The sequence below is a fragment of the Neodiprion fabricii genome, chromosome 1, assembly GCF_021155785.1.
Source record: "Neodiprion fabricii isolate iyNeoFabr1 chromosome 1, iyNeoFabr1.1, whole genome shotgun sequence".
NCBI classification, from domain to species: domain Eukaryota; kingdom Metazoa; phylum Arthropoda; class Insecta; order Hymenoptera; family Diprionidae; genus Neodiprion; species Neodiprion fabricii.
Window position 1 is genome coordinate 31,057,298 of NC_060239.1, and position 12,846 is coordinate 31,070,143.

Below are 12,846 nucleotides of genomic sequence, written 5' to 3' on the forward strand. Positions count from 1 at the left end.
TAGTCAGTGAGAATATGCATAACAGGTTTGGAAGAAGAATATTTTAAATTATAATCACGAAAATTACTCAGTTGTAAAAGTAAAGAAAAGGGGAATAATCTTACGTTTGCATTTTCATGTTATGGTTACACATGAGTCAACGTAATTTAATTATTTGATGATGTTATTTTTCAAGCCACATGTTGCAGTGCATCACTAATAAAAATATATATGTTCACAGAACAATGAAATAAAACAAAAAATTTGAACAGGACCCTGATCCACTTATAATATATAATATTTTGTATAGTCAAGGTATGTCACATAATGAGAGAACGAGCACATATATAAAAATTGATCACTATTCGATGATTTGTTGCTGTATGCAACTTATAGTGGCGGAAATTAGCACGCTGCACATTTAACAGCAAATAATATAATAAGAACAACCACAAGCGATGATTGAGACATACAGTGAGCGTTACCTGTTTAAAACCGTCACATTTGTGTTGATATACTGACTCTTGTGATGATGTAGACATGACCGATGAAATCATGGATGTAGACATTTCAGTTATAGCATCCTCGCCAGGTGAAACATCTGACAAAACGATTGGCTCTTTGCTGGGAATTCTTCCCTGTATTAACTTTACACATTTAGTAGCAAGTTCTCGCTCTCGGTCTGTCATTTCCCAAGGCTCATAGACATCCTTGCTTGCAGATTTTTTGAGTTTTATTGGGCTAGCATGTGGTTCATTAGTGGCTTTTGCCACCATATTGCAGACCTCCTGGAAATTATGTCATTAAATTGTTTGATTGCCACTTGAACAGCTACATAAAAATCTCAAAAACTACACGAAATTGCAATGGTTTGGAGATTTTCAACATCAATTCTTGCAAACTTACTTTTTCACTTTTGGTAAAATCATGTGCCGTCTTATTGCAAAATGGAACTTTATCAATTCCAAGTCTTTCTCTGAGTAAAAGTGTGTGCCGAACTCGTTCTACTTCTTCAAGTCTAGTAAGCTTTTCCAGTTCCCATTGATGATCAAAAATCAAGCTATCACCACGTGGTCTCCATCCATGGAGGTTTTCTTCACCCCTAACGTAAGTAGAACTTGTATCTAGTACTCTACGTTGTCGTCTTTGTACTCCTGTAGCATAAAATAGTTAAATCATGGTTGCATTATAAAATTAGTACTTTGTCAAGATTTTGCCAAGCAAATATGGTGGGACACTATACTCGTGCATAATGTTGATGGAAATTCGCTAGTTCAGAATTCAACTAATAACAAGTATGAAATTTTTATCTCCATCAACAGTGGGAAATGGATAGGTGTCTACACTAAGGGCAGAACAGACAAACCTGGGCTACCTGCTTCAGATGCACGTCGTAAAACCAACTCGTAGACACCACTGAGCCTGTTAGCTTCTTGATTTCGATAGTGACCACTAAACAAATGCTTCAGAGATCGTGGGCCGACTCTTGCATCCCGTCCGTAGATGATCATACTGAGATCCTTCGTTATAATAGCTGGTCTGCCACAGTTTTCAAGCTAGTGCAACATTGAAAATATATTTAAATATGGATATGGCAGTAGTACTTTGAACTTTACTAGTAGTAGAAGATAAATAGTTCAGACTTGTGTAGATCAAAAATAAAAAATTAAACTTACTTCTAAGTAAGCCGAAATGGTCATAAAGATTTGTTCTCCGTAAGATGTTACTCTGTTTAATAATGCTGAATTGTGCAAAGAGCTGTCCCAGGCAGCCTCAAATCTAAACATGCATCTATCATCTCCCGGAATTTCCAAATATTCTCCAGGGAAGAGACCAAGAGATAATACTGAAGAATCATTATCCTCTTCTTCGGGTTCAGGTGTGTTGCGAATACGTCCTACGACAAGTTCTCTCACATCTTTCCATCGAAGTTCAGATGCATGTTCGTGAACAATCGTAATACGAATACGACGTTGGATTCCTTGATGAAGTAAAAATAATCCGCGGCAAGGTAAATCATCGCTATGGTCAACTACTGACGGTACGTATTCTCCATTAGGGGCAAGTTCACAAATTTCGAACCACACTAGAACATCATATTTGGCATGAACATGCGATGTGCTAGGTGACGGTAATACGCTGCCAAACTTTGGCGAACGAACTGGTTGACTGATGGGAATAGATGGTGGGAGCATCCTTTTTGGTGGCTGCCTAGCACTGCTGCAAAAATAAGACATGTAAAATGACAAGTATCATTCATTGTGTAAACTTTAAGTAGCAAACAACTTACTATTCCAATTTGGCATCTTTGTGTAATGGATGCTGTTGATAATGACCAAATACTTCGAATACAATAGGTTGAGTTTTCAGATATTCCAAGAAAGATTTGGTGACCGTCACTGTTATCTGTTGAATTGAAAATATATAAAATTTGGATTTGTACAACACAAAACGGGATTCATCATGGCACTACACTTCCGTTCCCTCATTCAAAATTCATTTTGTAATTCATTTAGTCCCAATGTTGCCATTTTGGAAGACAGAGATACTTACGTTCTGTACATGATAGAATCCCAACGGTGGATTTCCTTTACCAGCATTTTTAACAGGTTCCGTTGAGAAAGCTTCGTCATGTCTATGCAAAAAGCTGAAAATTGAATGTGATATGAATGTAGATTATCCTAATTGTAAGTAGTCAAATTCAAAATGTTGTTATAAATTTGTGCATTTGTCACTTGCTTAAATTTTTCGAACTATAATTAAGATAAAATTTGAATCAACCCTGGTATGGCGCGTTGCAAAACTCACTTGAATTGACAGAAAATGTCTGCATATTCTGTAGAAATTCCCATTGCTTGGAGTACCGTCACTCTGAAGGTAAATTCAACTCCAGCTTGGAGATGGTCTGGCAATTCTTCCTCTTTCATATCGCTAGATACGGAACTATCACCTCTTCCACTATCAGCATCGCCGACTTCTTCGTCATCCTTACCCTCCTTAGAATCTTTCACATCGGTTGATCCTTCGACCACACGTTCTTCTTGTAAAAGGTTTTGCTGATTCTTTTCAAGAGTTTGTGTGAGAAGGGTATTTCGTTTGTTATATCTGTGGTTACCAAAGAGATCATCTTCAAATGATATACGAGCAGACTGTCTGACACCACTTGAATATTCGCTGTTTTCCTCTTCTAGAAAAAGGATCCATTAGAAACACACTGTTATATGTGAACGGAAAAAAACTAATTACATATCCAGATTTCCAAATATACTATGTATTTAAAATTGTATTCAGATAAAGAAAGCCAATAATATATTTTATATGGACACTTCTTGCATATCCATCAATAGAGTAAAGTTTTACGTACCGATAACAGCTTGAACAGCAACTCTTAAGTATCCCTTTACATCTCCTTTTTCATTTACAATAGCAACTTTGTGAATAAGTGGTACAGGGTACATAAGATTGCTCAAGTATATGAAGGATCTAAATTGATAAGAAGTATTGTAGTTATAAAATTTTATCAAGATTTCTATCCATCTGGTACAATGACTGGGTATGTATGGCGTTACCTTCCAACCATCCGGAACCATGGGAATCTATCATAGAAGGGATCACCACCGGTAATGGTTTCAATGTTATAGTCAGGCGAAGTTGGCGACAACTCAGCTTCGTTGTGATACATTTCTCGCATTAATTCCAGCCTTTGCCTATTAAAGAGATACGCGTTTACTTAGATATGTCAAATACAACTTACACCACAAGCCATGCACTATAATGCTTGTACACTAAGGAAAGCTTGTGGTCTAAAACAAATGACAATGTTTTCCCTTCATTATGCAAGCTCCACCTTAAGTAGAAATGCAAGAAAACTCTGACTGTACATGACAGCAGAGTTTGCTGCAAAATAGAATAAATTTGAAAGGATGGTACGGGAATTTCCAATCAAAAATCAGAGAATAATAGAACATGTTACATCAGCTTATGTTCATTCTTATGTTGCAAGATTACTCGAAGAAGTTATAGGAAAATTCAATACCATACTGTGTGGTCAAAATATGCGTTTCAAAAGGAAAGTCTCATACACAATGAATATTGATCCAATATGAATGAAACGTTTTGAATTCCTGAAATGAATGGAGATATCGTCAAAGTTTTGTTGAATTTGAAAAAATTAGTATTGTAATTGTATACTGGGGATACATGTACTATATTTAAACAATTTCAGCCAATTGATATCTCACAAGTATGCTGTTAAAAACAAAAAAAAATTGAATAAATAATAAAATCTGTGGCCCCCGAAAGTCAAGGTAATGCGACGTAGTCAATACATGTTATATCTCATATTTACTCGTCTTTAATATGTTGATTGAATAGAAATGATAGAGCAGTACCATTGGTTATGCAAAAATATTGAATATATAGGTACATTTGATGTGATTGAAATTCTCTGAAGTTTTACCACAGTACGACTCATTACCACTTTGACTTTCAAAAGCGTTTGCACGTATACTGGCCATGCTGCACTCGAACTAAGCTAAAGATGATTCAAGCTATCATACATTGATAGAATGAATTTAATGTGTAAAATGTAATAATGCAGCAGGATTTACTCTTTTATGCGTAGAGAATGAAACGATGGAAAGAGTGTCGCGTGACTGAGCACCAACCTCGAAGGCAAAAGATTTGCGAGCGAGAACTTCTGATTAGAGCAGACTGTAAGGCATGGGAAAAAATCCTCTTTGGCCTCCGGAGTGCTGGGACTCAAGTCTTCATTGTATATGTGTCGCATCAACTCCAAGCGCTGTCTACAAGTCAACATTTATACCCCTGTTAGTGGCTGTTCATAGTCATGCGTTATAATCAATCAATCGCTGTCATTTGATGTAATTTTACTTAAATGAATAAAAAACTACGATTAGACCTCTATGAAAAACTAATTGAAACTTCAGTGTCACGATTTCCTAAAATTTTTTACTTCCATGTGTAGCTCAAAGTTTCTTAGGTACAATTTAACAGTCAATCTGTTAACATAGGAAATATTATGATAGTTCAATGCTTTGTAATTGTCATGTGTCACTGTAGAAATAATTTCAGAAAAAACAAGAACGTTTCAGTGTTTTATCTGCAATAACGGGAATGCCACTGAATATGAACTGCCACCTCGCCTACAATTTTCGGCAAAGCTTCTATCCTAATGATGAACTGTATGTTCAACGTTTATCCTCTCTTACAGCGCTACTATATCCAGTACCACATTGAAGGGTAAGCTACACTATACACATTAGTAATGACTCAGGCAATTTCAGATAATGCAAAAATCAAACTATGACTTGGAAATGTATTTGCAATATTAGATCTAAATTGTTTTAACAGACAAAAATCTGCACCAAAGTTTTCTTTAGCAATATAGAATATACATTCCAAAATTTACAATGAATATAGTATGAATCATAGTACAGTAGAATTTAAAACTTCGAAGACATTTTCGACGTTTATCTAACTACTAAAATATGGATATTCATTATAAGTAGTAAATTATGCATAAGTTAATTATATTTCCTTCAATAATTTGCATCAAACGTATTGTTCATCGTACGAAACGTATCCTATTTATCTTTTGCCTTTGAGCTGATGGGCTTACAACTACAAAAACTTTCTACATAAGGATTTAAATGTTCATGACAATAGTCACAAACTCTAATTTAAAAAATCGAAGTTTCTTTTCACTAACCTTAGCTTATCAAGAGTCCAGTAATGTGTAGCACCATTTTTCGTGTCTTGGACCTCAACAGCCACGATAGTACGAGGAAAAGGCCTCTCATCATCATCTTCATCCTCTATAGCTGGTAACAAGTCAACTGGTAATGGTGAATATAATGTGTCTGTCAGAAGTGTGAACTGAAACTGAACCTGGAGGGTAAAACAAGTAGGATTACTAAATAATTTTATATGGTGATGTAGAAAATAAAGCACGTCATTGTTATTTATTGGAAATTAATTAATTTGCATGATGAAAATCTAATTTATGTACTGACCTTTTTCTTAAGTTCTACGGAAATGGCGTTAGCTTCCTTGAGGAAAATTGCGTTACCCCACAAGTCATCTCGAAGACTGGTAAACTGATGATATTTCCATTTGCGAAATGCCCATGCTGCTAGCTGGAATTCGCGCTCACTCCAGTTGCTCTCTGCGTCAAATAAGGGGTTGACTGAAATGCAAGCCATCACCAGGCAACACAGTCAGAAAAGCCAAGCGTTAGGTATTTCCCAAAGACATTTTTAAAGGAGTAAGCAACACTTTGATGCAATTTAGTAAATTTAGTTCAATGGCTATTTCTTTGATTAGTAAGATAATCTATTTCAAATTCAAGATCATTATATTTAATAATTCATGACATAGATTGAACCAAATGCTATGAAACGTGTGAATTGTCATTTAACAAATGTGCTGCAAGCGCCTTTAAGAAATCAGTTCCACTACGTGTCACTACTTATTAATAATCAAGTGTGTTGTATTCGCAAATCCTGATGTATATACCTATAAACATATATATTCATACATTCAATCTAATTCCGTAAATTATCTGACAAATAATCGATGTGAGTTGATTTCATCAATCACTAAGCTAAGCGTAGTTAAGAAAAGCGTGTAAATAGGTCATGTACATACATTATACATGATTAAATTTTTTCCTGAGACACACTTGAATATTTTGGTCATAGTATCATATTAGTATCAATTTGTGGAAGAGTAAAAATTATCAATGAGTTTTGCATGCAGCATAAATTGATGTGAGAGTGAAAACGTAGCTTTATACCTCATTTCATATAGTGCTCTCAAATGTAGTGATTGATGGTGATAAAATGAAAGCAAGGCATGATTAAAAGATATGTTAAAATTCTGAACATGACTCACGTAAACTAAGTTTATGAAATGAATATGTGGATAAAATTGAATGGAATTGAAATTTCAAACTGAATACAAATAATGCAATTTCACAATCAGATCTTTGGGCTTTACCTATCAGGGTATGATATATGCAAGGAACTAAGTCATGCTTCATACGTATAGGGTTTTTAATTTTTGTTACATATTTTTAATAAAGAGAATTTGCTAGGATTCAACTACACATTACTGGTAATCATGCAATTTAAAAGATTATTCCAATAAAGAAAGTTTGCGAGCACGTTTCAAGAAATAAATTATTGAGAATATTTAGAAATAGGGCAACTAATCTGTGAATCTTGTAAATTCTTCAGCACTTAAACTCTATGATTATCCCGTGTAAAATGTCGTACATAGTAACCTAAATTTCGGTAATCGTAAGCAAAATAAATTTCAGCGGTCTTTTTTTTTTACCTAATCTTTGATTTCACTCATCAACTCATTATTAATTGATTATCGTGATTAAAATTTTGATAATAATGTTATACTCACCAAAGATATCTTCTTCAATGTTATTGAAATCTTCTGGTGTGTAACTACTGTACATAGACATTGTCATGCTCTGCTCTTCAACCTGCTTTTGTAGAGCATCAATTCGAGCCTCGTAATTCTGTCGATTGGTTGGAAAAAAATAGGTATCGTCAGTTAATTTTTTGTTACTTCATGAAATATATTCAAGTCTAACTTTGTAGATTATTCTGTAAAACACACCTTCCTTTGTTCCTCAAAGAGCTGATCTGCTTCTTCTTTTTCCTTGCGGAATTGTTCCTCAAGGACTAATAGTCTCTTTTCCATCTCAGCTTTCAAGTCAATACCTTGTTTCTCAAGCAGTTCAATCTGTGCGAAATTCCAATCCACAGTTTCACCATTGCCGGGAGTTTCAGCTGGTGAACTTTTCTCACGCCGCTCCCGCACTTTGAACGAACGCACTTTGATGAATTCGTGAATATTGTATTGAAAAGAATCAAGCAGAAATAAATTGAAATTATCATCGACATCATAAAAAAAAAAAAACAATACCTTGATCAGGGTGGTTGAATCTAAACACGTGATTCTTGCCCAAGATTACTCGAGATCCAGTTTTGAGAACGATTGGCTCTGTGATCTCGCGGCCATTGACGTATATTAGTGCTCCCTTCTTTGGCATCAATGTGATAATACCCTCGTGATTCTCAAATACACAATGTTCACTCAAAATATGTGGTCCACAAAGTTGTATATCCTGTGGGATATTTGCTTCGGCAGAACCAATTCTTGTGAAGCCATCTTTAATGTAGTAAATGAGACACTCGGACATGAATGGATCTTCATTGAGATTTACTAAATGCGGTGTCTTTTTTGGTGAAAATACACCAACGGTCATGCCATCTTCTTTTACGGCTACACCCATTTCAGCAAACACAGCTTCTCTTTGTAGACGTATTGATTCTGTTCTTTTCAATTTATCCTCCCAAGTCTCGTTCAATTCTGATTTTATAGAATAAAAATTAAAACAATATTGACATCAACTTCTCATCATATTACCTATATAATATATTCAGATAAGTGTAAATTCAGAGCTCATAGAAGTATATAACTTACCAGCTATAAGTTTCTCACTAGCTTGTAGCTGGTCAACAGCCTCTTCGGCAATGGCAGATGCGGGATGTGATGGCACTCGTTGTCTTGTTTCTTTAATATCGTCCTCTCTTTTAGAAGTTTTCATCGTTTGTGGTTCATCTCCTAAGCACAGAAACGATTTTACAGAAATGATAATATTCCTAACAATAAAGTACGGTTTATATCATTAGTAAGTAATACACTGGTATCAACTTCTCAGAGGTTTTGAACATCAACATCAATTGTTATTGATATAATTACACAAACTATTCACAACTCATCATTAATACTGGATTCTCCGCTTATGTGTATTCCATATCTGAATGCTGAAATGCTTCAAGTTTACATATATATGTAATCTTTGGATATCTCCGGTTCGCAATCAATGAATTATGAATGTTTAAAAAGTTTCATTGAAGGTGAAATATTCTGTGTATGTATTACAATGTCTGAATACTGTGTGTTTCACTGTAAAAGCAACGAAGATACAGTCATTTTAAATTTAATTAGTTATCTAGACTTGGAGTTGATACCACTGATTACAAAACACTGAAAGCCTATAAGGGCAATTTCAAACCGAGAACTGTATATACAAATAATCCTGTCACATCATTTTTTATCAATCCTATGAATCTACAGATAACATGATAGTGCCCGGTGTGAAACATCCACAACACTAACCAATTTGATTGGCATAGTGCATTAAAAATCTGCCATGCAATGTTTTAGTGGGAGTAAAGCAATTTGATCTCAATTTTTTATAAAGGGACAAAAGGCAGACACTTAACATGAGATAGAAGTTGGGTTAAGCTAAAGCATATGCAAAATCGCTATGAGTTCTAAATGAAATGTTCTTTTTACAGTTTTTTTCCGATTACCATCAATCACTAGTAATCGACATTACCAGTATTCGTGGGAGGTAATCATGATGTTCCAACGTCTCTAAGAGGTGCCCAAAGAAATAGTCTAATTTCATTTCAAAATGTAAGTAAACAAGATGATATGTAAGACAGACATACAGAATGAAAAAATTAGTATGATAATAGAAAAATAAACTTTCTGTATATTCTGAGGGCAAGGAATTGATGTTACCTGTAAAGAATACCTACTGTCAAACCATATGATTTCATTACAACTATCAAGGTTTTTCAAATTTTTCCTTGATTCTTCAACACGTTTTAAATTTATGTGCAATGCAAATCATAATTACAAGGTGATTACTTATGAGCGGAAGATTTCCTATATTACTAAATAGTTGGAATACTTGATTTGAACTTTTCTATACGGGCAGTAAAGGGCGTTCGTCTCAACAGCTTTTAGCTATGGATTGTTTACAATCTGGATTTTACGATATTGGAATGAAATAAAAGTTTGTTTTACAAACAAATGTAAGATGCAGCCGAAGCAGTCAGAACACGAGAATGTAGCTTGGCTGTGAAAGCTGACTCAGGCGGAAGGTGATCGGATGTGGTTATTGGGTTACTTACTAGGTTCTTTCTTTTCATAAGTGACTTTACCATCTGGCCCTACGTTGAGCACAAAAGGGACAAACAAAATAACACTATGTTATGGCGTGCCTACCTCTTGGAGGGATTAATTGAAAGTCTGATCTTAATTATGATACAGAAATTTTAGGAGTTCAACTGGAAGCAAATGTATCGAACGAAAATGCATTGAAATATGTTAAATATAAATTATGTGCCACTTATCAAGAAGAGTGCTGACTATTAGATACAACAGTAAAAATTTTTTAGAAGATTGCATCAATCCATTGTTTTATTTTTTATACGTAACTTCGGATGTCGTGTGAAATTTGAGTTCTTATTATGTCCAATAATTATAGATTTAGTAATGAAATAAAAAGTCAATCAATGTTACTGGATTGAAGGGAAAGCGGTACTTCATATACATATGTTCAAGGAGAAGAATAGCAATGCTGTAAAGTAAATGAATGAATTTCGTCATTACTTTTCTTTTACCATATCTTTACTTCCAATTGAAGAATCTTGTTAGTAGAGCAGTATGTACACTAGAGGATTCATGAATCTATCAGAGAAAATTATTAATCAATTTACCTTCTTGTACGTCGATGCCCTCCTGTTTCAGAAGCTCTCGCAGCTTCTGAATTTCTTCTTTCAATTCTCTAATAAGCTTAGCATTAGCATCCTCATTGACAACAGCTTTGCAGACAATCTGTTTTGCTCTGTCTGCATATCTACAAAAAATAATGCGAATTATACATTTAACTTGCTATCACAGAATAATTATAGTCTTTTGAAAATTCTTGTTAAAGGTACTAGAATCCAGTAATCATTACCTCAATGTGGAAAGAGTTTCATCGTAATTAATGTCGGCTGGGCTAACAGCTGCAATCATAGCGGTCTTAGAATTTCCACCAAGATTTTCACGGAGTAACCATGTCAAAACCGAATCTCTGTATGGAATAAAGTCTGCTTTCTTCTTCTTCTTCGTTGCCTAAAATTTAATTTCCAATTCGTACGTATTAGGCTTGATAGTAAAAGGTTACTCAATTAAAGAATACTGATTGTATGATGAAATTTCATTTCGCAGACTTACCGCCTGAAAATCCAATGTGATAAGATTGTAAAATAAGTCAAATCGTTAATGCTGCATGTCACTTATGCAATGAAAAACATTTTTTTCCTAATCTAGAAGTACAGACCCCTTTTTGAAGAGGTAAAGAGATAACAAAAACAAACCTTTCCGAAAAAAATCTTGGATTCACTCTTAGTTATTGGATCGAAAAATCTAGTACAGATTTTCGGAAACTTTGGAGTAAACTAAGTTTTGTACACTATAGTATTAGACATACATGTAACAGATTAAATGGCAAGTACTCACAATTTCAGCTAATGCACTGATAACTTTTCCCAGAGTAGTCAAACTTTTATTGATATTGGCACCTTCTTTGAGCCTTGTGCCTTTTGCACCGGTAGAATCTGCTCTTTCAGAGCCAGCCAAGTCAACCAGTGAAATTTTGCTGACTTTCTCTGTGATTAAATCTGTTGTACTATCGTGTCTTTGTTGTGTAAAAAATATTGTGAACACTGCGTGGGATCTGCTGGATGTTTCGTTCATATTTGTTGCCGCAACGGTTCTGTAGAACGGCAGAATACAAAAAATTTCGTAAACATGATCTACTTGAAATTTGAGAGAGTAAAAATTACTATATGCAGACAAAAAAAAAAGATTTTCTGTAATAACAATCAATAACAAACCTGGCTTTATTGCCTTCGTCAATAAGGTCATGAATATCTTGATAAGACATCACTGCTAACTTAGATAAATCTTCAACATAAGGACCCAAGAGTGGATGTTCTCTGACACGTAAATTTCCTTTGTTTTTAGGATTAAGCAAGTCACGCACTCGTTCGCAATATATTTCCATGTAGCTCACTTCAACGGAGTATTTGAGGTGATCACTTGAATTTCTGCTGATTTTTCTGAACAGATCGTCACATATTTGTGGAATAATTCCTTCCTGGCCCTCTTCTTGCTTCCCCATCATCGTGTAGGATTTTCCCGCGCCAGTTTGACCATAAGCAAAGATACACACGTTGTATCCTAGAAGGGCAAATGGAAATATTATACATCCACATCCCTGGTACGTAATTATTCTCATATTCAATATTCAAATTATAACAGTAATTCGTATGCGAGAAAACGTGATTCTCACCCTCGAATGCATGCTGCAACATCTCCTCTCCAATATCCTTATATACCATTATTTGTGACGAGTAATTTTCATCGTTCGGCTGTAATTTCAAAAGAAGAAAACAATCTATCGTATATTTCTACAATTAAAATAATACGATACTCATACAAATATTGTATCGATTATTGCTTTATTACGAGAAAAAATCTGACATGACTTTTAAGGAATAAACCAAAAACGTTAATGAAGGAGCATCAATAAACTATCGGAAAATTGTTGGGGTACAGTTTCGCTGCTGGAATTTAAAATATTATATATAAATATTTGGTGTGTAATTATTACTCACGTCCATAGAAAAATAGGAGTAATCGTAATTGAAGCTTTTGATAGCATCTTTGGTACCGGGTGGTGCCTTCGGATTTATAATGGCTGTAGAGAAAAAGAAATGAAGAAAATTAAAATCAAGTGAATATTTACATACATACATGATTTTTGTCAAATGAGAACTTGACAGTCTGACATGAAAGTTTCAATATACATAACATTGCAGTATTTATTACTTCATTCGGATTACCAAATTTAAGGGCGACCGTTACGCGACGTATACAGAAACAAAATTACGTTACGTTTAAGCTAATTTACAGAGC

The 12,846-nt window shown here is 34.6% G+C and overlaps 1 protein-coding gene across 20 annotated transcripts in view; it reads right to left on the bottom strand.

Annotated features, from left to right (window-relative positions):
• The window catches only part of LOC124183228 (kinesin-like protein unc-104), a 44,333-nt gene that overhangs the window by 5,183 nt on the left and 26,304 nt on the right, over nt 1-12,846 (bottom strand). For 2 of the 20 annotated variants that reach the window (XM_046571442.1, XM_046571433.1), the window contains exons 3-26: nt 12,546-12,628; nt 12,221-12,299; nt 11,763-12,108; nt 11,386-11,641; nt 11,101-11,103; nt 10,841-10,998; nt 10,599-10,738; nt 10,011-10,049; nt 8,506-8,646; nt 7,945-8,391; nt 7,636-7,853; nt 7,417-7,534; nt 6,015-6,187; nt 5,711-5,889; nt 4,647-4,784; nt 3,549-3,686; nt 3,344-3,462; nt 2,788-3,166; nt 2,533-2,626; nt 2,270-2,385; nt 1,656-2,199; nt 1,346-1,535; nt 886-1,133; nt 465-767 (exon numbers count right to left, since the gene is read on the bottom strand). In XM_046571442.1, coding sequence (XP_046427398.1) covers nt 465-767; nt 886-1,133; nt 1,346-1,535; nt 1,656-2,199; nt 2,270-2,385; nt 2,533-2,626; nt 2,788-3,166; nt 3,344-3,462; nt 3,549-3,686; nt 4,647-4,784; nt 5,711-5,889; nt 6,015-6,187; nt 7,417-7,534; nt 7,636-7,853; nt 7,945-8,391; nt 8,506-8,646; nt 10,011-10,049; nt 10,599-10,738; nt 10,841-10,998; nt 11,101-11,103; nt 11,386-11,641; nt 11,763-12,108; nt 12,221-12,299; nt 12,546-12,628 — 4,649 coding nt within the window. The remainder of the gene's footprint in view (nt 1-464; nt 768-885; nt 1,134-1,345; nt 1,536-1,655; nt 2,200-2,269; nt 2,386-2,532; nt 2,627-2,787; nt 3,167-3,343; nt 3,463-3,548; nt 3,687-4,646; nt 4,785-5,710; nt 5,890-6,014; nt 6,188-7,416; nt 7,535-7,635; nt 7,854-7,944; nt 8,392-8,505; nt 8,647-10,010; nt 10,050-10,598; nt 10,739-10,840; nt 10,999-11,100; nt 11,104-11,385; nt 11,642-11,762; nt 12,109-12,220; nt 12,300-12,545; nt 12,629-12,846) is intronic. The other 18 variants (XM_046571472.1, XM_046571509.1, XM_046571500.1 and 15 more) reach the window with 18 other exon arrangements.